Below are 25,826 nucleotides of genomic sequence, written 5' to 3' on the forward strand. Positions count from 1 at the left end.
TCAATTCCAGAATTTTCTGACTATTAAAAAAGAAACATGACATTCATTAGGTGATTTGAACACAAATTGGATGCTTGTTTCCTTCCCACTGACTTTTAAAAAAAAAAAAGTTTCATAGTCATTGTCAGGAATAGCAAATTGTGCAATATGGCTTTGATAAATACAGTCCACTGAGCACACCACCATCATGACTGCAAGTTGAGGAACATTGAGACACAGCCTGGTAAGTGATTGACTCCTTTTCTTGAATTTCAATCTTCCAATGAGTATTTGTAAAACAGGGAGAAAAAAAATTAAAAATCTAACATAGGGCTCCCTAATGTTTCGGTATTTAGATGGTACTAGGTTTGGTACCAAACAAACAGAATAAGATGCAGCTTTAGTTTGTGCTGAGTTAGGTGAGGTATTTCTTTAAAGGGCAGCACTGGCTGAAGTAGATTTAAAGGGAGGGTGCTTGACAGGAATTAGGGTGAAAGAGAACATCTGTGGAAATTAGATGACAAAAAGAGCAGGCCGAGACAAGCCAAAATAAATGAGAACACCCGAGGGTAGTAAAAATTAAAAGGAGGCACTGGCCAGAAGTAAAATCCAAAGGGAATACTTGGGCTAGAAAAAAAAAGTTAAACCAAAGGGGGGCAACAGAGAAATACAACAAGAAAGGGAAACAGCTGAGAAGTATAACTAAGATGGAAACCATGAGGTGTGTTTGCGGTGGGATGTTCAAATGAGAATGCCAGATACAATAGAATGAGGATGAGGTGCAAAAACTGTTACAGTAAGGTTAGAACAAGGTACAGGAACTTATAAGTGCAGACTGAAGGGAGGGGATCTTTGAGGGTGATAGTATTATAGAAGTTACAACATGGAAACAGGCCCTTTGGCCCAACATGTCCATGTCGTCCAGTTTATACCACTAAGCTAGTCTCAATTTCCTGCACTTGGCCCATATCCCCCTATACCCATCTTACCCATGTAACTGTCCAAATGCTTTTTAAAAGACAAAATTGTACCCGCCTCTACTACTGCCTCTGGCAGCTCGTTCCAGACACTCACCACCCTTTGAGTGAAAAAAATTGCCCCTCTGGACCCTTTTGTATCTCTCCCCTCTCACCTTAAATCTATGCCCCCTTGTTATAGACTCCCCTACCTTTGGGAAAAGATTTTGACTATCTACCTTATCTATGCCCCTCATTATTTTATAGACTTCTATAAGATCACCCCTTAACCTCCTACTCTCCAGGGAAAAAAGTCCCAGTCTGTCTAACCTCTCCCTATAAGTCAAACCATCAAGTCCCGGTAGCATCCTAGTAAATCTTTTCTGCACTCTTTCTAGTTTAATAATATCCTTTCTATAATAGGGTGACCAGAACTGTACACAGTACTCCAAGTGTGGCCTCACCAATGCCCTGTACAACTTCAACAAGACATCCCAACTCCTGCATTCAATGTTCTGACCAATGAAAACAAGCATGCCGAATGCCTTCTTCACCACCCTATCCACCTGTGACTCCACTTTCAAGGAGCTATGAACCTGTACTCCTAGATCTCTTTGTTCTATAACTCTCCCCAACGCCCTACCATTAACGGAGTAGGTCCTGGCCCGATTCGATCTACCAAATGCATCACCTCACATTTATCTAAATTAAACTCCATCTGCCATTCATCGGCCCACTGGCCCAATTTATCAAGATCCCATTGCAATCCTAGATAACCTTCTTCACTGTCCACAATGCCACCAATCTTGGTGTCATCTGCAAACTTACTAACCATGCCTCCTAAATTCTCATCCAAATCATTAATATAAATAACAAATAACAGCGGACCCAGCACCGATCCCTGAGGCACACCGCTGGACACAGGCATCCAGTTTGAAAAACAACCCTCTACAACCACCCTCTGTCTTCTGTCGTCAAGCCAATTTTGTATCCAATTGGCTAACTCATCTTGGATCCCATGAGATTTAACCTTATGTAACAACCTACCATGCGGTACCTTGTCAAAGGCTTTGCTGAAGTCCATGTAGACCACGTCTACTGCACAGCCCTCATCTATCTTCTTGGTTACCCCTTCAAAAAACTCAATCAAATTCATGAGACATGATTTTCCTCTCACAAAACCATGCTGACTGTTCCTAATCAGTCCCTGCCTCTCCAAATGCCTGTAGATTCTGTCCCTCAGAATACCCTCTAACAACTTACCCACTACAGATGTCAGGCTCACCGGTCTGTAGTTCCCAGGCTTTTCCCTGCCTCCCTTCTTAAACAAAGGCACAACATTTGCTACCCTCCAATCTTCAGGCACCTCACCTGTAGCAGTGGATGATTCAAATATCTCTGCTAGGGGACCCGCAATTTCCTCCCTAACCTCCCATAACGTCCTGGGATACATTTCATCAGGTCCCGGAGATTTATCTACCTTGATGCGCGTTAAGACTTCCAGCACCTCCCTCTCTGTAATATGTACACTCCTCAAGACATCACTATTTATTTCCCCAAGTTCCCTAACATCCATGCCTTTCTCAACCGTAAATACCGATGTGAAATATTCATTCAGGATCTCACCCATCTCTTGTGGTTCCGCACATAGATGACCTTGTTGATCCTTAAGAGGCCCTACTCTCTCCCTAGTTACTCTTTTGCCCTTTATGTATTTGTAGAAGCTCTTTGGATTCAGTAAATGAGTCATCTCAAGTAAATTATATGGCCAGGCTAACATCAGTCCTCAAGCATGATCCTTCAGGCATTGGAGCTGGCAACTAGTACAGCTGAGAAGAGTGTTGTCATGACAAGAAGTCGTGCGAGAAAAGCCAAGGAAACAGGGATTCTGGATAGATTACGGTTGGTTAAAGAAGCAAAGAGGTTGGAAAACCTGCGTAACAACCCAAGCGATATTTGCAAACAGATACCAGCCACTGTCCAACACTGCAGATGGTAATAAAGTCCCAGAAGAAAAGATATCCAGAAAACCAGAGAGGACAGCCTGGACAAAGAGGTCAGAGGTCAAAGCCAAGTCAGGGAGAGATTGTAGCTTTTGGTAATTGACTGCTCAGGAAAATGGATTGGCACTTGTGTCATAAGGAGAATTTTTAAAAGGTGGTGTGCAATCTACCTGGAGTTAGAACAGTTCATATTGAGGAAAGAGTAGAAGGGATACTGAAGGGGACAGATAGGGGCCCAGTGGGCATAAATGGCATGGGGAGAAATAATATAGGGGCCATAAAAGCTACATAGATAAAAGAATACTTCCACCAAAAAGAACTGAGGAGGTAAATGAGTGGTTGGCAGCATGGAGTGAGGGCAATAATACAAAGTGGGGAAAAAAAGAGTAGTGAGGAACAGAGACAGCAATAGAAAATAATTTAAACTAGACAGGTGGGGGAGGGCAGAGAGGAAACGGTCCGAGACCAGACCGATCGTAGGGTAGAAGGTAATCAACAAGCAGCCACAGACTCAAACTCAGACTCACATGAATGGGAGATCAAGAATAGGCAGACATTAGAGAACGCGCGAGGGGGGGAAAAAAATCTAGAACAAGATGTATATACATGAACACTAGAAGCCTTACAAAAAAGATGCTAGAACTGGAGGCCGTCAGGAACTGGTGGGAATATCAGAAACATGGCTAAACCGTGAGGTTGGAAATTAATACAACATTCTTGGAATGTTTAGAAAAGATAGAGTGAACAAAAGTGGCGTAGCCCTGTGTCAGGGATACCTAGGAGATAAAAGTAGTTAATCCTGTGGGGAGGTAGAAACTATGGGAGGTTAAACACATCTAATGCTAAAAATCAAAGCTTATGCTACTGGTATACTATAGAGCACCTGGTCAGAAGGAGGAGGAAAATTTGCTCTATGAAGAGATGGGAAGGTTATGTGAAAAGATAAAAGTTATTTTAAAGGGCGACTTAATCAACCTAATATAAGCAGAGAAAATCCAAGTGGTGGTAGATGTCATACACAACTGCTTCTTGACCCAGTGTGCCAAGGAAGCTGAGAAGCAATGCTCATCTTGATCTTGTATTCATTAACTCAGAAAATGTACAAGAAACTAAAGTTATAGCACCCCTAGGAGACAGTGAAAATGTAACATTATCTTAGAGTCAGAAATACTTACGACCAGGCTCCAAGTGCATAACTATAAAAGTGCTAAATTCAATGAAATGAGGGATCAACTAAAACAAATAAAGTGGGGGAGATTGTTCAACAACATTTCAGCATAAAACAAATGGCACATCTTTAGAAGGAATATTACTAAGCACACGGAATACATACATTCCCGTAACCAACAAGCTCCGACTAAGCAAATATGACGCTAAATGCATTAAAACAACTTGAGATAAAGAGGAAACATTATCCATAGAAATCCTTCAGGGAGGAAGAAGGGGCTCACTGGGATGAAAACAAAATAATGCATAAACATGTTAAAAGGGTAACCAAAAGGGCAAAGAGAAACTTGGAAAAAGGCATAGCAGCTGAAGCTAAGTATAAACAGAAAAAATTATTTCAGTACTCTAACTGGAAGAAGGCAGTCGGAGAAGAGGTGAAAACCATAAAAGGAAATGTAGGATGAGCATGAAAGAGTGAGTATTCTAAATGACTAGTTCCTGAGTATTCACAGGAAAGGATATGTTGCACTTGTCTTTTCTTAACAAAGCTAAGTATAATCAATGTCTTCACTATAAACGAGACATAAATTGGACGGACACTGAATATTAGGAAGCACAAAAGGTGCAGCTTGGCTCAGGTGCTGCACTCTCAGCTCAGAGGCAGAAGGTTGCGAGTTCAAGTCCCACTCCAGGACTTAAGCTCATATTGAGCATTAGGGATAAACTCTGCTTTTATTTACTAGAAAGATCCCAGGGATGAGGGACTTTAGGTATGTGGATAGACTGGAGAAGCTGGGGTTATTCTCCTCGGAGCAGAGAAGGTTGAGAGGATATTTGATAGAGGTATTCAAAATCATGAAGGGTCTAGGCAGACTAGATAGAGAGAAACTGTTCGCGTTGGCAGAAGGGTCAAGAACCAGAGGACATAGATTTAAGGTGATTGGCAAAAGAACCAAAAAAGGTGACGAGGAAATTTTTTTTTTATAAACACAGCGAGTGGTTAGGATCTGGAATGCACTGCCCGAGGGGGTGGTGGAGGCAGATTCAATCATGGCTTTCAATAGGGAACTGGATAAGTATTTGAAAGGAAAACATTTGCAGGGCTACGGGGATAGGGCCGGGGAGTGCGACTAGCTGGGTGCTCTTGCATAGAGCCAGCACGGACTCAATGGGCTGAATGGCCTCCTTCTGTGCTGTAACCTCTCTATGATTTTAGGCCCTAAACAGGCTAAATGGGCTCAAAATAAATGGTACTTATCCCTGTGTGCCAAGAGAGACAAGGGAGGAGATTTGTGAGGTACTGTCAATCATTATGAGACAAATCAATAGGCACTGGGTTAGCAGTAAATTGGAAACAGTTTACTGCTAACCCAGATGCCCAGATTCAAAAAGGGTCACAGGCAACTACAGAACGATTAGTCCTACTTCCATTCCACGTAAAGTAATGGAATCCAATTATCAGGAGTAAACTTAAGGATCGTCTGTACAACAATAACCTCGTCAAATGCAGTCAGTGCGGATTCAGAAGGGGAAGATCTTGCTTGACCAACCTCCTTGACTTCTTTGAGGGAGTGACAACTCAACTGGACTGTGGGAAGCCCTATGATGTGATATATATCAACTTCCAAAAAGCATCTGGCAAAGTTCCACATGAAATTAAACTCAAAGGAATGGGGATTCAGGGTAAATCCTGAGAATGGATAAGAAACTGAACAGTACATGTTAGAGGATTACGTCAGAGTGGGGGGTGGGGGTGGGGGAGGGAATACCAAGTGGGGTACCCCAAGACTTGGCAATTGGACCACTACTGTGTTAAAATTTACATAAATGTCCTGGACTCAAATGCAATACATTGGAAGGGCTATTAGGGCTCATATCATGAACCAATAAAGCTTAGATTCCACTAAAGCCAAGTGCTTTTCATGTGCAATAGATCTAATAACTATTTAAAATTGTTCAATATAGCATTATTGTAAAGGCAGGTCTCCCGATATTATGTGTTCTTTTGCAATATTTGCTTATTTGATTGTTTGCTTAGCTCCCAAAATTAGTGTACAACCTGTCACAACTTTGATGTAGAGGTAACCAATTTAGAAACTGATATTTTGATCCAATAAATGACACTCTCATTCCAGCATTTATAGTCGGCTTCTACTGAAGAAATGAACAATTCATCAGTTACAACATGTGTGGTAGATGAACAGTTCCTCACAATAATGATGCCTCCAACACTTACAATCATCTTCATTTTAGCTGCAAGCTTCAACGGTCTAGCCCTATGGATATTCTGCTTCCATGTCAAGAAAAAGACCCCAATGGATATTTTGATGCTCAACCTGTGTGTGGGTGACCTGCTTTTCTCACTAACCTACCCCCTCGTAATCACTTACCACAGTAACGACAATCACTGGATATTTGGAAATTTTATGTGCAAACTCCAAATATTCTTCATGTATTCTATCTTGATGGCAAGTGTCTTTTTCCTGACGTGCATCAGCAACTATCGTTGTTACATGATCATCAAACCCATCCAGTCCAAAAACAGAATTACAAAGAAATGTACCATCATCCTCAGTGTCTTGATCTGGTTGTTGGCTGGTGGGCTCATGAGTACCTCCTTTTTCAGGGTCAACCTTTTTGAAATGAAAGGAAAACTGCACTGTATAACTTTTAATCAACTAAATCTACAGAAGAAATTGCAGTCTTCTACTGCTTTATTATTTGTTCTGAGCTTTGTGATTCCATTTGGATCCCTGCTGGTGTCCACTTTACTTATCCAAAGGAAATTGGCCAATTCTGCATTAACACCTCAATCTCAAAGAGGCAAACGTGCTATCAAGATGATAATAGTAGTATTGTGCATCTTCATTATATGCTTTCTTCCCGTAAATGTAACGCGTCTGGTCCTGTCTACTGTGGATCACAAGAACTGCGCACTTTTACAAAAAGTTGTAGTGGTTTACTATTCATGTATTCTAGGCCTTTATCTCAATAATGTCCTGGATCCTATTGTGTATTTTTATGCTGGCACTAAATACAGGTCAAAGCTTATTAATACTATCAAAGGCTCAGCCCTTTGTAACAAACTCCCTATAGCCTCCAGGAGCAACCATTCCGACAGTGAGTCAAAACTGTGACACATTGATGCAAAGAGCCATGAATATGGAATATGTTGATGCGGAGCCAACTTCACTTCCAAAGGAATGCAATCTTTGCAGCAGTATCAGAACTTCACTTACACCTTTGACCTTCAGATCAAATATTGAACAGGCCAGCTCGCATCAGTTTCAGTGGTTCAGGTGGCCATTAACGACCCCATGGAACTAACTGTGGAAGAGCAGCAAGTGCACCCAGTGTCCTCGCCAGCATTTTTCACTTAACTAACATTACCAAAAACAGATCACCTGGACATTCAGCTCATTTATTGTTTGCAACTGTGTTCAGAGTGGCTGGTGAGTTCCTCCCAAATAACAGTGACTGCACTTCAAAAGTAAATTATTAGAAAGGGCTTTGGAATTTCCCTGAAGGATGTGATAGGATTCTATATAAATGCAACTTCTTCTCAAAATGGTTTGATTCATTTTTGGCTTCATATTAAACCAATGCATTTTTGAAGTTATTCTTGTGTGTTTATCTATCTATATTTACCTCCTTTAAGGCACTCCTTAAAACTTACCTCTTTGACCAAGCTTTTGGTCACCTGTCCTACTATCTCCTTCTGTGGCTTGGTGAGAATTTTGTTTGAGAACACTCCTGTGAAGCGCCTTGGGACGTTTTACTACGGCAAAGGCACTATATAAATGCAAATTGTTATTGTTATTATATAAATAATAATATTGAATCTAGCAGGTTTCCAATCTATCATGCCTTTCAAAGGCGTCAGACCTAAAATCACATTAGTGATCGTCTAAAATCAAATATCCTATTGACAAAATGTGGAAAGAGTAATGTACCACCTTTAATATAGAATAGATAATGTCCCATAGAGGAAAAAAGTTAAAAAGATAAAAGAAATAAAGGAGCAGACTCTAAGCCATGTTTCTAAGAGTTGGGAGGCTTGATGGAATGCTTTGTTGAAGAGTTTTGAGAAGATTTTAAAATGGTGGAGAGATGGAAAGGTTTAGAGAGGAGCTCAAGACACAGAGCACCTCAGGGTGAGATGGCTGAAACCTCTGTCATTAGTGGTGGGGTGAAAAGGTGCTTCCTGATTTATCTCCTAAATGGCCTAGCTCTAATTTTAAGATTGTATTCCCTTGTTCTGGATTCCCCCACCAGAGGAAATCTCTTTGTTGTACTTACTCTATCAAATCCTTTTATAATTTTAAACATATCAAGTACAAATACAGCACTTCCAATCTACGAACAGACTACATTTTCACAGGTTGCCTTATTTTTCCAAGACACACTCAAATTCTGTGACTCAAAGATCAACAAATGAAATATTTTAAACTTGCTTGCTAATCTGCAGTCGTCCATACTTCTCTTTTTTGAGGCAAGAGCGCCACCATTTCATAACTGACATTGAACAATTCTTAAAAATCAGCAGCATCTTACTTATTCCAGAATGTAACTGTTTGGAACTTCCCAGGTTATCCTCATAAGGACTGGAAGGAAGTGGTCCATTTGGGTGACATTGTGTTCATCTTGATATGCTTGTGTGTTGGTTAGGGCCTAATATCTACAGCCCATGTATTAGACCCTGACCAATGCAGAGCGACATCACCAGCATCAGATCAGCACCTTGTCTCCTGCAAAGAAAAGTACACCACTGCATACACCTGCCTATGCTTCTGGATGTTCCCATTTATAATATGTATGACAATCAGTAGAATACACCACCCTGCCAAGTAATTTTTCTACAGCTGGAGAGAAAAAGAGGGAGAAGAAAAGGGAGACAAAGAGAACAGAGAGAATTTGCATATTACATGCCATAGTACCAATGGTTCAGGGTGTTAACTATATTGATGACGGATATCTTATTAGATTAACACTAAGCTGATCTCTGGCACAGTGGGAGAATGGACACTTTCCCACAGTGAGGAGAAGATCACCGGAGGTAGCCAAGCTCCCCCTTCACCATCCAACTGTTCCTGAAGGCCACTGCTGGTTACAGTGTGGTACTGTCGGAGGCTTGGGAACAGTTCAGCTGCCTGTCCTATCAGATTAAGTATGGAGTGTGACACAGCAAGACCTAAAGAGAAGGATTGACGAGAAAAATAAACATCATTTCACAAACAGAGAAATAAGTACGTTCAATGGATACAAGATGGATAAAATATCATTCCATATTGATGAAAAGAAAATGTCAGGAATCTAAAAAAGAATCTGAACATGCCGGAGATGCAGAGTAGATTGGTCAACCTCAGAGAAAAAACAGGTAATATACTGATGAAAGGTCCCGGCTGAGGCACTAAGCTACTATTATCTTTCAGCTGCTGACTGACCTGCTGTTCGTTTAACATCATTTCTGGTTGTATTAAAAGAAACATCACCTTCAATTAGTGTTTTGAATAAGTGGGTAATAGCTTTCTTTCCACCTGAAACACAGCAGTGTTTTTCCCCTTTTGAAAAACGGTTTCATCACCATTGCGAGTCATAGTAATGATTGTGAAATGAGGCTTCATAAACACGTTCGTTGATTGCTTCACTGTCGCGGCTGCAAGCTGAAGAACACGAACACATAGTCTGGTAAGTGGTTGAATTATTCCTTGAATTTTGATTTTCAATTTTGATTTTCAACTAGTATTTGCAAGAGAGAAAAGAAAGCTATTAATGTTTAAAGGGCATGGGCATAATGGGCCGAATGGCCTCCTTCTGTGCTGTAACTTTCTATGATAATAGCTTAGTGTGTTTATGCACCACCAGGAACAGTACCAAAGGAAACAGATCAGCAAGGTCTCAGATTCAATACCTGGTCTGTGTCAAGTTAGATGATCGGATCTCAGCTGGCCAGCAGTGGAAGATTGACCAGTGTTACTGGGCTAGGGAGAGAAGAAGGAACTTAAAAAAAAACCATCAGCAATGGCTCCCACACGCAATATTTCTATCAGGTGATCGAGAGAAAGAAAAAGATCAGGCTAAGGATGTACCCTACAGTGGAGTAGCCTGGTAAAACTCACTGTTGGAGGTTCATACATGAATAATGGCCACTTAGCCGAGGCAGCTGAAGAAAGTCAGTGTTCATGGAACTATACTCAAATATAAATAAGCACCAATAGGAGAGGAGGAACATTCTTGGGCGAGGAAAGAATGAATAAAATGTGAAAGAGCCAAGTGTCCTTGTGCTCTAATGTGCTGCAGAGTGGCAGATGATCTTCCATCTCTATAATTTCCCCATACGGTGAGTTCCCAATCTCAGTGGGTAGAGGGAAAATTGGAAGGCAAGTCAAGTTGGCTCAGTCTCAAGCACAACCCAGTTACACTGCAGCATTAACAGGAAGCACATCCTGACTAAACCCTTCAGTAAACACTGCAACATGTAAAGAGATGGGACAACATTTTGCAAGGCTACTCAGTAATCAGTCAAGATTCACCATGTATGTAAATTAAAAAGGAGAAACTGCTGGAAATTCAAAACAGGTCAGCCCCCACATGAATGGGTTAATATTTTGGGTTGTACTCTTCACCAGGTTTAATAAAAGCCCAATCCTTTTCTTTCAGATGCTGACTAACATGCTATATATATCTTCAGTTTCCCTATCAAATTCCATCATTCGGAGTTATTCATCTCATCATGTATATAGTCTAGCACACACAGTTACACTTTAATAATTTAGCAATTTATTAAAGAAATACTGCAGCGAGGTTCCTCTTCTGGGTTTACAGAAATGTGTTTCAGTAACTGCCAATACCACCAAAACAGATCAACTGATCATCAAGCTCATTACTATTTGTGGAATCATGCTGAACACAAAATGTCTGACAGATTTGCCTACATAATGAGCCATTGGACTTCGAAACAATTCACTGTGAAGTGCTTCGAGACATTTGAGAACTGTGATCAGATGCTATATTAAATGCAAGAAGTGTCTTTTCCTTTCTTTCAACAATATTAATACTACAAAATCCTTAGCGTGTCTGGTACCAAGACAGGTGGCCACCTACTAAACTCCAAATGAGGAAGTAGCCCACTCTGAACACCTATCACGTACTGCTTTGTCCACAGTGTAGTCTCACTATATCCACCTTGCACATGGATTGTGAAAATGAAGAGCACTCCTGTTTTCCTTATAGTTCATTAGTATTTTGTCAGATTTTTCATTTGTTTAAATGAGGATGGCTAGGATTTTTTTTTGGGGGGGGGGGGGTGCTCATGATAAATGTCCTGCTAGGTGTGGTACTCAGTCATACAGACTTGAAAGTCTCACATTCAATCCCCCCGTCTGTGCTGTTAGTTGATCTCACCCAAGGTGAGGGTAGGAATAATGCAATTGGCTTCAGTGGATTAGAAAGGTGGGGGGGGGGGGGGGGGGGAGGGAAAGGGGAGAAAGGACAACTACAGTTCACACTACTGATTGCTAGCCAATGCATGACCATATGACAGGTCAACTGAGCCAAACTGCTACTACAGTTAGTACGTTCACTATCTCCTCCAGTATTCTGGAATGTACAACATCTGGGCCTGGTGACTTTTTAAAATTTAGTCCTATTACCTTTTGAATATTTATCTCCATAACTGCTCTTCCACATCCTCCTCAGGTACTCCTGCAGTCTTGCTCTCTGCTGCATCTACAAAAACTGAGGTGAAATATTCAGTAATCATTTCCACCATTCCCTCACTCTCTTGTCCAAGATGGCTCCCTTTGTTTGAGTGAGACCACGTCTTCCCTATCTTTTTACTTCTGTTTATAAAAGCCCTTTATGTTGATCACCAGTCTTCTATCATACTCCCACTTCGCCTCCCCTTTTGCATCCCATCAACACTTTCCATATTTCTCAGTTTTGGTTTGTCTTATTGCTGTTTATATTTATCACAGGCCTCATTTCTGAATGTTTTTTCCTCTACTCTCTCATCCATGGAACAACAGCCTCTGACACAGCCCCTTCACCCTTAATAGAAATGTAATACGTATATCAATCTCATATTTAAATATCTCCCATTGTTACACCATTGTTTGATCTACCATTTGTGTCAACCAATTAATCTTTTCCCCAAAATAGCTAATTTTCACTCCAACACCTTTATCTTTGACTCCAAATCAGGTTCACGGTGAAAACTGATAAAAATAAATTGTTACTATTTTCCATGTATTCTCCTACCTTCAGGTTGCTTGTCTATCCTGTTTCATTACCCAGAAACAGATCTAACACTGCATCCTTCATGGCTAGACTGATGAGGGAAACAATGCTGGTTGCATTCTAAAAACCCCTCCCTATTTTGATTACAAATTCTGTCTTATCCCAGTCTCTCTCAGTATAAAGTTGCCCATTTTTCTGTAATCACCAGGCATTGTTCTGTGATTTATAAATGCGATAGGTTCGAGGATTTCATTTCCACATTCACCTGAGGAAGGAGGAAGCCTCCGAAAGCTTGTGGATTTTAAATTGTTGGACTATAACTTGGTGTCGTAAAATTGTTTACATTTTTTAGAAAGTTGTGCTCTAGCACTAAAGTTCTAAACTGCATACCAATCATATTCTCAATGTCTTTTGCACTCTTCAGTGGTCCATAACGTAATCCTAATATGATAATCGATCCCTTAATTCAGCTCACACTCCATCTGATTACATTCAATAAAAACTTTCATTTCTGCGGCTATAACTGTAGGGGCGATTTTAATCTTGCCTGGCCAGTGGAATCCTGGCGGAAGGGCAGTTAAAAATCACCTGGGAGACATGCCCAGCGACATCCCACAATATTCCATTTTAACTCACTCTTTGGAGCAGGCGGGAAGGACACCTGCCGGAAACCTGCAGGGCCCTTCTTTTAAATCTGCAGATCGGGTTCCAATAATGTAATTGTGACCCAATTGCTACTTTAACCAGTAGCCTGAGCAAGGAATTCATTGTGGCTTTCCTGCCAGGTGAAACTAATGGGAAGAAGAGTCGAGGCCAGAGGAGGCCCAGGTAGGTAAGTGTTTAAAACTTTTTTTCTACATTCCTTGTAAGGCCAGGAGGAGCAGGAATGCTAGCAATGTGAAACTCTCCCCTCTACACCATCTGTCAAGTCATTCAATTATGTGTCTAATGTGCTCCTTCCCAACTAGTCCAACAGTACAAGAGCAACCCTGAGATTGCGACCCTTGAGGCCCTGCTTTTTAAATTGGCACATAACTCCTCAAACTCCCTTCACAAACTACCATCATGCTTTTCCCTAATGCCATTGATTCCAATGTGAATCATGACTTGGTGCTACTTATCCTCCTTTTCCAGAATTTTTTCCAACTCCTCCATTACATCCCTTATCCTAGTACCTTATAGGCAATGGACCATTCGGGACAGCTGGCCGTAGCTGCAGAAAAGGTTATACAACGTCTAATGATAAAAACCCCAATAACTAACACTTGCCTTTCCTTGATGCCATCATTTCTCCTCCCCCTCCCCCAGCAACCCTTGCATTACAATGCAGTGATGATTTCTCTCTGGTCTACATTACACGTAAGCAGCACTGGAGACCTATCAGACAACTTCAGACCCCAGCACTTTCCTGCACTGCCACAAGCAGAGTTTCCCCCCCCAGTTGATGGTCACTCATTTCCTTCCTATGCTTCATTATTCCTCTCTAATTCTGAGCTGACTATCTCCTGCAATGTGTTCCTTCTCCTGTATAAATGCAGAATTCCTCCAATTGCTTTTAGTTTAGTAACATTGAGTTCATCTGGAGATACTTATTGCATTTGTGGTCATACTAGACACTCCAAGCTTTCAAAAATTCCCTCATCATGCAAGTTCCAAATAATACCAGCCTTGCCTGTTCTGCCATTCTACCTGTACAACCCAACCACAATACATTTACAAAACACTTCTAACAAAGAAAAACTCCCCAGGGTGCTCCAGAGGCATAAGGAAAACAGAAGTCAATCCAAAGGAAGAGAGATTAGGAGGGAACCAAAAGTTTGGCCATAGAGGTGAATTTTAAAGGAGGGTCTTAAAAGGAAGAGAGGGAGATGTAGAGGGTAAGGTAGGAAATTCCAGAGCATGTGGCTATGCAATGGAAGGCGCAGTCACCAATGATGGGGTGAAGGGAGGGAGGATGCACAAGATGCCAAAGTCAGAGGAATGGAGTTTGTGGGGAGTCTGTAAGACTGTGAGGTTATAGAGATAGGGAGGGGAAAGGCCATAAAAAAGGGACTTAAACACAAGGATGAGCATTTTAAATTTGAGGTGCTGGGTGCCAATGCAAGGCAGTGAGGACAGGGTGATGGGGGCATGGGACTTGGTGCAGGATAGGATACAGGCAGTAGAGTTTTCGATGAGTTAAAGTTTAACGAAGGTGGAGGATGAGAGGCTGGCCAGGAGAGCATTGGAATAGTTGAGTCTGGAGGTGACAATGACTCAAATGAGAGTTTCAGCAGCTGATAAGCTGAAGTAGGGACTGAGGTTAGCAATGTTATGGCAGTGGAAAGAGATGGAACAAATATGGGTTTGGAAACTGAGCTCGGTGTTGAATAGAATGCTGAAGTTGTGAACAGTCTGGTTCAGCCTGAGATAGTGGCCAGGAAGGAGGATGGAGGCAGTAGCACAGGTACGGAATTTATAGGACCCAAAGACGATGGCTGCAGCCTTCCCAAAGTTTGCTTGAAGGAAGCTGCAGCTCATCCAAGGCCAATTGCCAGACAAGCAACACAACAGCATAGGCAGTAGATGTCAAGAGAGGTGGTAGAGCTATTCACCAGTTAACAATGTTACTTTAGTCCAATGGATCAGCCAAATCTTGCTAACCACTTACCTCCCATTGAAAACAAAATTCTCTTTCAGCTGGTCTTGCAGCAAAATGATGCAATTGAAAAAGAAAAAAAATGTACAGAGAAGTTAATTATTAAAAATACATTCGAAAGAATATTGGGGCATTCATAACAAACATTTTTCAATTGCAACAGCACTGATTAGGCTACGAAAATATGTTGAGTACACAGCATTACTGCAACATGGGTGTTTCATGATTGTAAAAAATGTCCAATGCTATTTTTGCTTGACTCTCAAAATTACTGTGTACATCACAATTTATAAACTGATATTGTCATCCAATATATGGCACTTTTGTCTTCGACATATAGGCTACTTCTACTGAAGAGATGGGCAATTCATCAGCCACAACTGCAACTAATACAACATGTCTGTTGGATGAAGAGTTCCTCACAACAATGATGCCTCCACCTCTTACAATCATCTTCATTTTAGCTGCAAGCTTCAACAGTCTAGCCCTGTGGATATTCTGTTTCCATGTAAAGAAAAAAACCCCAATTGATATTTTGATGCTCAATCTGTGTGTGGGTGACCTGCTTTTCTCACTAACCTACCCCCTCCTAATCTCTTACTACAGTAACAACAATCATTGGATATTTGGAAACTTTATGTGCAAACTCCAAACATTCTTCACCTTTTCCAGTATTTTGACAAGCGTCTTCTTCCTGACGTGCATCAGCAACTATCGGTGTTACATGATCATCAAACCCATCCAATCCCAAAACAGAATTACAAAGAAATGTACCATCGTTCTCAGTGTCTTGATCTGGTTGTTGACTGGTGGGATCACGAGTACCTCCTTTCTCAGCGTCAACATTTTTGAAATGAACGGAAAACTGCATTGTATGAGCTTTAATGAAGCAAATATAAACGACAATTTACTGCCTTCAACTATTGTCCTATTTGTTTTGGGTTTTATGATTCCATTTGGATCCCTGCTGGTGTCCACTATATTCATCCAAAGGGAATTGGCCAATTCTGCGTTAACATCTCAATCTCTACAAAGGGGCCAACATGCTATCAAGATGATGGTAGTCGTATTATCCATCTTCATTATCTGCTTTCTTCCTGCAGCCGTGACACGTTTTTTGATCGCTACTGTGGATCGCGAGAACTGTCCGCTTTTCCAAAAACTTGGTGTAGCTTACTATTCAAGCCTTCTCTGCTTATACCTCAATGGTGTCCTGAATCCAATTGTGTATTATTATACTGGCACCAAGTATAGATCAAAGCTCATTAAAGCCATCAAAAGCTGGACATGTTGTAAAAAACCTGTGGCTGCCAGCTGCAACCCAGATGCCAATGAATCAAAGCTGTGACACACTTATGCAAACAGCCATGGATTTGGAACATGATGACACCTTGCCTAAAATCCTTTGCAGCAGGACCAAACTTCACTCACCTTTGACAGCCCAAAATTGAATATTTTCAGCTTTGTTATACTAATATATTTTGAAGTGAGGTGTGTGAATATCCATTATATTAAAAATCTTACGTCTGTGTGCTTTTCCAGTCTACGAACCTTGTTTCTAAATTTCAGTTTTTTGCTCACACTTGTGTCAAAATTCCCTATTGTAAATTTCAATGTCCACTGTTACAAATTCAGGTTTGCACTAAATATTCTTTTGAGTTTAGAATCACCAGACTTCTCCATCAACTGATCCCTTATCCTGTACAATAAAGGTATAGTCCTACAATAGCATAATCGAAGAGTCGTAACAATGAAACTCCTCACTATGCGCATTGGATATGCTAATGTTGCACGTGTATTTCTCCCATCTTGCAGAACGCAGCCTGATGCACAGTCTGGAGAGAAAGTCAACTGCAAAGCAACAAGTGGGTTTACCTTACATGCAGTGTATGAACAAACAGAACACATCAAAAAACAACAGATTACACTATCTAGCCCAATACAGACCTAGCTACACTTCTACAAGTCAGCATTTGCCAAACACATTGACTTTAAATTTAAGAAGCGTTCCCTGCCTCCACTCCAAATTCTGTAGACTGAGCTTCTCTTCCAGCTGAAGAGGATCCTCCCCCAGTTAAATGTCTCGGCCCTAACACCTGGAATTCCCTTCCTAAGCCGCTCCGCCTCTCCATCTCTCTCTCTCTCTCTCTCCTCCTTTAAGACTCTCCTTAAAACCTACCTCATCACTTTTCTTTAATGTCTCCTTCTTTGTCTCAGTGTCAATTTTTGACTGATTAGAATCCTGTGTAGTGCCTTAGGACGTTTTACTAAGTTTAAGGCGCTACATAAATGCAAGTTGTTGTTAATCAGGGATTAGCTATTTGAGCCAATCAACCCTTCTACCCCAAATTAGAAACACCCACAGTACTGTTCAGCTAAGACCCTCCCCCACTGTTCAAATGAATGAAGCCATTCCAACGTATTAGGTATGAATGTAGCCATTCCAACGTATTAGGTATGAATGTCACTACAATGTCCTAATAAAGCCCACTGTCTTGAACTGATAAGGTATGTGAGATCTTAGATTGCTCTAGCAAAGAGCCAGCACTGGTGGGATAGACCAACAGGCCTCCTGCTGGGCTTAAACTTCTATAGTTCGTTGTGTCAGAACTGCTATCTCCCTTTGTGGCTTACCTTATCTCTCTCTCCAATTGCCTGAACTTCTGCATCCTTCAGTGAAATTTTAACCAAACTTGCGGGCAGGAAACCCACAAGATCAGGTGGAACGTCTGTTTTACACCCAGCCCAATATCACTTTCCACTGACTTCAATGGACAGTAAAATCAGATAGTGTGTAAAACCAGCGTGGCACCCGATCTCGTCAATTTCCCGACAGGCGCATTAGGTTAAAATTTCCCCCGTGTCATAATTTTTCTATCTGAAATATGTCTGCAATAGTCAACCTTGACTTCGTGGTAGCACTCTCCCCTCTGAGTCGGAAGGTTGTGGGTTCAAGCCCCACTCCAGAGACTTGAGCACATAATCTTGAGCACATAATCTGGAAAGATGGCACTTCCAACAGTGCAGCACACACTGCAGTGTGTGCTGCACTGTTGGAAGTGCCATCTTTCAGATGAGACGTTGAAGGAGGGCAAGGACACCTCAGTTTATCGCTTCACCCTTTTTTCTCCCCTCCATTCACCGTTTGTCTTCCTCTCCACTCGCCTGTTGCCCATTGTCTCCATATTCCTCTTCCCTCCTTTCTCTCCTCTCTCCCATTTCACTCTTTCCCTCTTCCTTTCCCCCCCCCCTCCCCTTTTTCCTCCCATTTCTCTGCTTTACCACTAAAGGAGTGAAGGACTGAGGGAGCCAAGTGTTTCTGGGCCACATGGAGAAAGAAACGGAGAGTGTGAAGAGAAGTCACTTACTAAATATGTTTTTATTTCCCCCACTTTCCCAGTTATTAAATTACTAACAGAGGTGACAAATTCATTTGTTTTTTTTGAAGTAGGCTATTTACTGATGTGGCAGCACCAATTGTTCACAATATATTGATCCTCAGAACAACCCAGAGGCTAGTGAAAAGCAAATACATGAAGTCTGAAGAGTCTAAAATAAAATACATTTTGAATTTATCAAAGTTAGTCAGTAAACACAAATGTCACCATTGGGACACATGAATCATTCCCATCAGATGCATTTTTGAAGAGAAACCATAGTCAGATGAGAAGAAACTTGGAAAGTCTGCCCAAAACCTGAAATAATTTCTCCTCCCACATCTTATTTATATTATTGCCAAAAGGTGCTTCATTGGGTACTTGTCAAGCTGCAAGATGGGAGGTGGGGGGGGGGGGGCAGGGGAAGAGAAGAGGGGGTTAAAAAATGTAAGCCAATCAGTTCGTAGTGATTTAAGGAGAACTCCGATGGGTAACGTAGCACAGAGAATGGTTGCGGGAACTCCAACAGCAATTTAAACCCTCCTGTCTGTCCATGTGAAGCAATTGGGTATTGCATGGGCTGGTCTTGCATCAGGAAAAAAAACGGATAAAATTCAAGAGAGAAAGTGGAGAAAATATTTACCCCTCCCCAATTTTCTCCCCTTCCTCCTCTGCAGGCACCAACTCACACCAGGGTAGGGTTCCATAAGTGCCTTGTCCAAGGGGCCAGTCTCCAGGTGTCTTGGTGCTATTTCATCATGAGACAGGAGGGCATCACAACCAAGATCAACCATGTCCTTAAGTAACACCCACAGGGGTTATTGGAAAGCTATCAGGAGCAGGAAGAACCCAGGTCCAGGGATGTTGAGGCCAACTATTGTACCCCAACTGCTGCTTGGCTGAGACCTGCTAACTAAGCACAGACCAAGGATTCAAACTATATGGTTGAGTATCACACCAGGAGATGCATTTACTCACCGAGTCATCAGGCTGAGAAGAGGGAAAGATACCTTTTATGAAGTTTCACCTAAATCTTTGTCCCCAAATAAACCTTGTTCCATGCTTTTATTTTTTTTTAAAAGCTTAAAAATCAAGGGGTCAGGTTATAAAAGTGATGCATTTGTATTTTCAAAAGTCATTTCCAAATTGATGTACTTTAGAATTCAGCCACAAAGAAAAGAATGCAATATTTTTGTTAGTTCTTGAAAGTCGTGATGACTCTAGGTTAAACACCAACCATTGCTCTTCAAGAAGCTGTCCTTTCGCACTTTGTTCTGTAAGGTAGCATCCCGTAAGGTCGGTGGATTGGAATGCACGTTCCCATGGCCTTGAATACAGTGAGGCACGGCACCACAGTACAGAAATCGTCAATACGTGTTAGAAACAGGAGAGTTAAAGAAAGTGAAGACATTTGCAGTATTTCTTTGCATAGGTCTTCTTACTATGCAAGTCTACAAACACATACATGATACAAAGCACAAAATTCCAATGTGCCAATCTCATTCATTCCCACGACACAGAAGTCTTGATTACAAGTTTTAAATTTCTTGGAAAAAGTAGTTAAATCTCGAATTCGAGATCTTTACCCTTTTGAGCAGTTACGCCGGAGTATGTAACCTAGCAGCATGGCGGAACCAGCCTTCTTTTCTTGATGCACTCCCAGATCCAATTCACAGAGACACGTTTGGCACACGTATTATCCTTCACGTCGCCGACCAGATGCGTTGCTGTAGCCAGGTCAAACTCTGCAACCAGGTCTCCATCGTATGCAATGAAGTACCGGCGGATTCTGCTGAAGTCTTGCACTGAGGCAGGCAAATAAAGCTTTACCCCTGTAAATATGTCCAGCAGGGTCTGAGGAAAGATAATATTGCAGGTCTCTGGTTTAATTTTTATAGAAAGTGTTTGAGTAACTCCTGCCCTGGTTTCAAATACCTTTCGTAAAATACAAAATTTAGCATCTAGTTCAACATCAGTGAATCGAGAGCAGCAATTACCAGTTAAGTCAAAGAAGGGCACCAATCTACGTCTGCTGGGCTCGATGAGGCAATGATCAGCTGGAGCATTTGATACATGCATAAACCCATCAATTGGGCCCAAGTGTCTCCAAACCAAGTTATTCAGAATTTCTCATCAGTTGAGACTCTATTTGCCAGTTGAGAATACACAACCCTTAGCCAAATTGAGAGTGTATAGGAGTACAAGGCTTAGAGATTCCCCCTCCCCCATTTCTTGTACCTTTTCTGTTTTTCTATTTTGCTATTTTGCTTTCAATAACAAAGGACACTCTCTACGGGTGTCTTTGGAAAATCCAAGGAAATATAGCAGGCTGTGGTTTAGGCAACAAGCATTTTACGAATCGAGTGTGCCCATCAACAATCAGATGGGTTACTGTGTTTTGCACAGCGTTTAAAGTCTTCAGTAGAAGTTAGTGTTGGCATATTATCCCAGAGGAAGCACTTATGTTGTTTTAATACAGATAATAATTAGCAAGGGTCAGAGGCGGCAGCATACTGGATTAACAACAGTCCAACAGGCGTCAGCTCTCTATGCCGAGTGTTGATTCCAGTCTTGTGCTATACACCCCTTTGTCTGCGCTCGGTTATTTGTCTATTTTGCCTGCTTTATGATTTTCTTTGAAATAGCTGCCTAGACAATTTATATTTGGTTGATGGCATAGAACCTAAATAGAAAACAGCTCATTGCTGAGTCCGTATACACACTAAAACTTAGTGGGAGGATAGAAGATTGGGAAGTCTTCAAAAGACAGCAAAAGTAACTAAAGGATTGATTAAGAAAGGAAAGATAGATTATGAAAATAAATTAGCAAAAAATATAAAAACAGATAGCAAGAGTTTCTATAGTTATATAAAAAGAAAAAGGGTGACTAAGGCAATCGTAGGTCCCTTAGAGGATGAGACCGGGAAATTAAAGGTGGGAAACATGGAGATGGCAAAAATGCTGAACAAATATTTTGTTTCAGTCTTTACGGTAGAGGACACTAAGAATATCCCAACACTGGACAAACAGGGGGCTCTGGTGGGGGGGGGGGGGGGGGGGGGGAAGAGGGGGGAGGAGCTTAATACGATTAAAATCACTAAGGAATTGGTACTCAGTAAATTAATGGGACTCAAGGCGGATAAATCCCCTGGACCTGATGGCTGACATCCTAGGGTCTTGAGGGAAGTGGCAGTAAGGATTGTGGATGCTTTGGTAATAATTTTCCAAAATTCTCTGGACTCGGCAAAGGTCCCGGCAGATTGGAAAACTGCTAATGTAACACCCTTATTTAAAAAGGGTAGTAGGCAGAAGGCTGGAAATTATAGACCAGTTAGCCTAACATCTGTGGTGGGTAAAATTTTGGAGTCTATTATTAAGGAGACAGTAGCGGAACATTTGGATAAACATAATTTAATAGGACAAAGTCAGCATGGCTTTATGAAGGGGAAGTCACGTCTGACAAATTTGCTTGAGTTCTTTGAGGACATAACGTACAGGGTGGATAAAGGGGAACCAGTGGACGTAGTGTATTTAGACTTCCAGAAGGCATTCGACAAGGTGCCACATAAAAGATCATTGCTCAAGATAAAGAATCACTGGATTGGGGGTAATATTCTGGCATGGGTGGAGGATTGGTTATCTAACAGGAAGCAGAGAGTTGGGATAAATGGTTCATTCTCGGACTGGCAACCAGTAGCCAGCGGTGTTCCGCAGGGGTCGGTGCTGGGTCCCCAACTCTTTACAATCTATATTAACGATTTGGAGGAGGGGACCGAGTGTAACGTATCAAAGTTTGCAGATGATACAAAGATGGGAGGGAAAGTAGAGAGTGAGGAGGACATAAAAAACCTACAAGGGGATATAGACAGGCTGGGTGAGTGGGCAGAGATTTGGCAGAGGCAATACAATATTGGAAAATGTTATGCACTTTGGCAGGAAAAATCAGAGAGCAAGTTATTATCTTAATGGCGAGAAACTGGAAAGTACTGCAGTACAAAGGGATCTGGGGGTCCTAGTGCAAGAAAATCAAAAAGTCAGTATGCAGGTGCAGCAGGTGATCAAGAAGGCCAACGGAATGTTGGCTTTTATTGCTAGGGGGATAGAATATAAAAACAGGGAGGTATTGCTGCAGTTATATAAAGGTATTGGTGAGACCGCACCTGGAATACTGCATACAGTTTTGGTGTCCATACTTAAGAAAAGACATATTTGCTCTCGAAGCAGTACAAAGAAGGTTCACTCGGTTAATCCCGGGGATGAGGGGGTGGACATATGAGGAGAGGTTGAGTAGATTGGGACTCTACTCATTGGAGTTCAGAAGAATGAAAGGCGATCTTATTGAAACATATAAGATTGTGAAGGGGCTTGATCGGGTGGATGCGGTAAGGATGTTCCCAAGGATGGGTGAAACTAGAACTAGGGGACATAATCTTAGAAGGGGCTGCTCTTTCAAAACTGAGATGAGGAGAAACTTCTTCACTCAGAGGGTAGTAGGTCTGTGGAAATTGCTGCCCCAGGAAGCTGTGGAAGTGACATCATTAAATAAATTTAAAACAGAAATAGGACAGTTTCCTAGAAGTAAAGGGAATTAGGGGTTACGAGGAGCGGGCAGGAAATTGGACATGAATTTAAATTTGAGGTTAGGATCAGATCAGCCATGATCTTATTAAATGGCGGAGCAGGCTCGAGGGGCCGATTGGCCTACTCCTGCTCCTATTTCTTATGTTCTTATGTTAAAAGATTTAGTGTTTTATTTTCATGTTTTATTCTTAGACGTGTCCCGATAAGGACAATACCATTGTTGATGCTTGCTATGGAGGTCTGGTCTGTCAGTCTTACAGCTCAATTCTCGGGAATAAGCCATTTGAATACATTTGTTAGGAGGCCAAGGTCTATCGAATCTAATCTACTGAGAGAAACTGGAGGCCATCCCCACTTCTGCAACACAAGGAGCACAGAACACAATTAAGGGGTAAAACAGACTGTAGCAAGTGTAAGTTCCTTTATATAGCACAGAAATAGATTAGATGGACACCCCTGTTGCAACATCAGGAAAACATCTGCATGCTAAGCACATGAAGCAATCAAGCTGGTCTTTGCAAGGCTTTATTTGTACAGTGTGACAAGGATACTTCACAGAACAATGGAGCACTCTGTAGTTTCTAGAAACTGACTGAATGAGGAACAACTGTGCAAGTTCCCGACTTGTGGTTATTACCACATAGCCACCAGGACAGAAGCTGGAAGCTACTGCACATGATCACTACCTAGCAGTGAAATTGCAGTACACAGCAAGATCTCATTGACAACAGCTCTGGTTCTATTTAAACACTACAGGGCTTAAAGAAACACTCCAGGAAAGAACATATAATACCCTTACAGCAAATGACAGAGCAGAAACTTTTATCTCAAGCTCATCCAATGCCTTAATGGGTAAAGGCTCAGGCCAATATACCACTAATCCATGCAGTCCAAAAGGTCCCAGGTTCAATTCATCATCTCAGCCAGGCCAGTGCTACTTTTGGCCTCAGTGCCCTTGAGCTAGGGAGGGCAATGATCAGCCAAGGTTCCCCCATCTGATCACTATCCAGTGACCACTGCTCGATAGGGAGTGTGAGGTGCCCTTAATGTTGAATAACCTGCCAACATTCAATGTCTAGGCTCACATATGAAGAAAAGCAATGTGGGCAAGGTATTGGAGGTTGCCAGTTGAACTATATCCCAGCAAGAGCTAACATCTTTAGGGAGGAGGGAGAATTTAAAAAACACGTATAGGGTTGATACCCTGATCAGGAGCTCTCAGCCAGGAGCAGCAATTACGGTGAGCATTGGTCAGAAAGCGGACTTCCTGACTAGCAATGCCTGCAAGTGACCAGCCCTATATATCGCGACACTATGAGGGAAAGACAAGATGCGAGACATTGTTGGAACCGCAGTGTAAGGAATGTTGAATTAAAGGCAGGGGGAAGGCAGTATTCACAGATATTGCAAAATTTGAGCAGAATGTCTTATTTACAAAATAATAATATTGCAGTACCTGATTGGGAGAAGATGACAGAGATGGACTGGAAAGCAAAGAGCCATTACTCTTTTCAGTCACAGGTGATTTGATCTGTTGAGAAAAAAAAATGGCCAAGATCAACAGGCACCAAGGTAATTTCAGTTATTCTTTGTAGGGATGCAGGGTGTATCATAACCAGGTTTCTTTTTGGTGGTGTGGTTGCATTGTATGTTGTTGTTCCAACAGATTGAGTAATGGGATGTCAGACTATATCTTTGCACCTCTGTTCCCTATTTTGCCGAGGCCATCAGAAGAGATGGGCACTCTTGCACAGGGCTGGAGAATAAAGTGTGGTTTCCTTTAACAAAATCAGGCAGATTTACTTAAAATCTCACTTTTAATTATTTTATTAATACTGTACTACTGTTGTTAGTGTCTCCTGTAAATTTTCCCCTTAAGTTCCTAGGTGGCAAATACATAATTTCACTCCAGCAAGTAGGAAAATGAAGAGTCATTTGCTACTCTTAACTCATTCTCTCAGGACTTTCAAACTGAGCAAATTCCTTACTGTCTTTCTTTTCTCCAACAATCTTTGTGTTATTAAAACCCAGGCTTGGCATCAATTACTATGTAACTTCCTGTTCTCCCTTGTCTTATTGTATTTTATTCTTTCCAATCTTGGTGGTGTCCTGCTTGACTGTTCACCTCGATTTCTCAATCTAAAGAAAGCCATCTGCCAACAAAAGAACATAAGAAATAGGAGCAGGAGTAGGCCAATCGGCCCCTCGAGCCTGCTCCACCATTCAATAAGATCATGGCTGATCTGATCCTAACCTCAAATCTAGATTCATGTCCAATTTCCTGCCCACTCCCCGTAACACCTAATTCCCTTTACTTCTAGGAAACTGTCTATTTCTGTTTTAAATTTATTTAATGATGTAGCTTCCACAGCTTCCTGGGGCAGCAAATTCCACAGACCTACCACCCTCTGAGTGAAGAAGTTTCTCCTCATCTCAGTTTTGAAAGAGCAGCCCCTTATTCTAAGATTATGCCCCCTAGTTCTAGTAAAGGACCTCAACAAGCTCAAAATACACTTAAGACAGCATTATTTGCTGTTGCTTGCCAATTTTCTCCCCACCCTACTCCAGTGAAGGCATTGACTCCTTGCTGAGATACAGTTTCATAGGTACCCTCCAATGCCTTGCCCACGTGCAAGTCTTGGCACATATTTGGCTGTGGGGTGGGGTATTGACATCTCAGACAAGCCAGATCCTCTCCTCACCTAAATCCCATACATACCCAGATTGGGTTGTTCAGTTAAGGTTGGGAGTGAGAACCCTGGCTGACTCCCTGCCCCTCCCCAAACATAGGCATACTGAGACCAATCACAGTGCTCCTACTGCTACCACAGGTGACATCAACTAACCCTACAGATGGAAGGGAAAACATGGGACCTCCCTGGTATAT

At 41.7% G+C, this 25,826-nt stretch overlaps 3 protein-coding genes across 7 annotated transcripts in view; 2 read left to right on the forward strand and 1 right to left on the reverse strand.

Annotated features, from left to right (window-relative positions):
• Positions 1–207: 207 nt before the first annotated feature.
• LOC137299249 (hydroxycarboxylic acid receptor 3-like) lies at positions 208–7,636 on the forward strand. The gene is made up of 2 exons (XM_067967911.1): positions 208–223; positions 6,250–7,636. The coding sequence occupies exon 2, from the start codon at positions 6,268–6,270 to the stop codon at positions 7,240–7,242; it is 975 nt and encodes a 324-aa protein (XP_067824012.1). The 5' UTR covers positions 208–223; positions 6,250–6,267; the 3' UTR covers positions 7,243–7,636.
• Positions 7,637–9,747: 2,111 nt separating this feature from the next.
• On the forward strand, positions 9,748–16,527 carry LOC137299250 (hydroxycarboxylic acid receptor 3-like). The gene is made up of 2 exons (XM_067967912.1): positions 9,748–9,793; positions 15,322–16,527. Exon 2 carries the CDS (start codon positions 15,340–15,342, stop codon positions 16,327–16,329), a length of 990 nt encoding a protein of 329 aa, XP_067824013.1. The 5' UTR covers positions 9,748–9,793; positions 15,322–15,339; the 3' UTR covers positions 16,330–16,527.
• Positions 16,528–18,341: 1,814 nt separating this feature from the next.
• Positions 18,342–25,826, reverse strand: part of lig3 (ligase III, DNA, ATP-dependent) — a 66,078-nt gene continuing 58,593 nt past the window's right edge. For all 5 annotated transcript variants that reach the window (XM_068008042.1, XM_068008041.1, XM_068008037.1 and 2 more), the window contains exons 20-21: positions 24,396–24,470; positions 18,342–20,212 (exon numbers count right to left, since the gene is read on the reverse strand). In XM_068008042.1, coding sequence (XP_067864143.1) covers positions 19,976–20,212; positions 24,396–24,470 — 312 coding nt within the window. In that variant the 3' untranslated portion in view covers positions 18,342–19,975. The remainder of the gene's footprint in view (positions 20,213–24,395; positions 24,471–25,826) is intronic.

Source organism: Heptranchias perlo, chromosome 28, assembly GCF_035084215.1.
Source record: "Heptranchias perlo isolate sHepPer1 chromosome 28, sHepPer1.hap1, whole genome shotgun sequence".
NCBI classification, from domain to species: Eukaryota; Metazoa; Chordata; class Chondrichthyes; order Hexanchiformes; family Hexanchidae; genus Heptranchias; species Heptranchias perlo.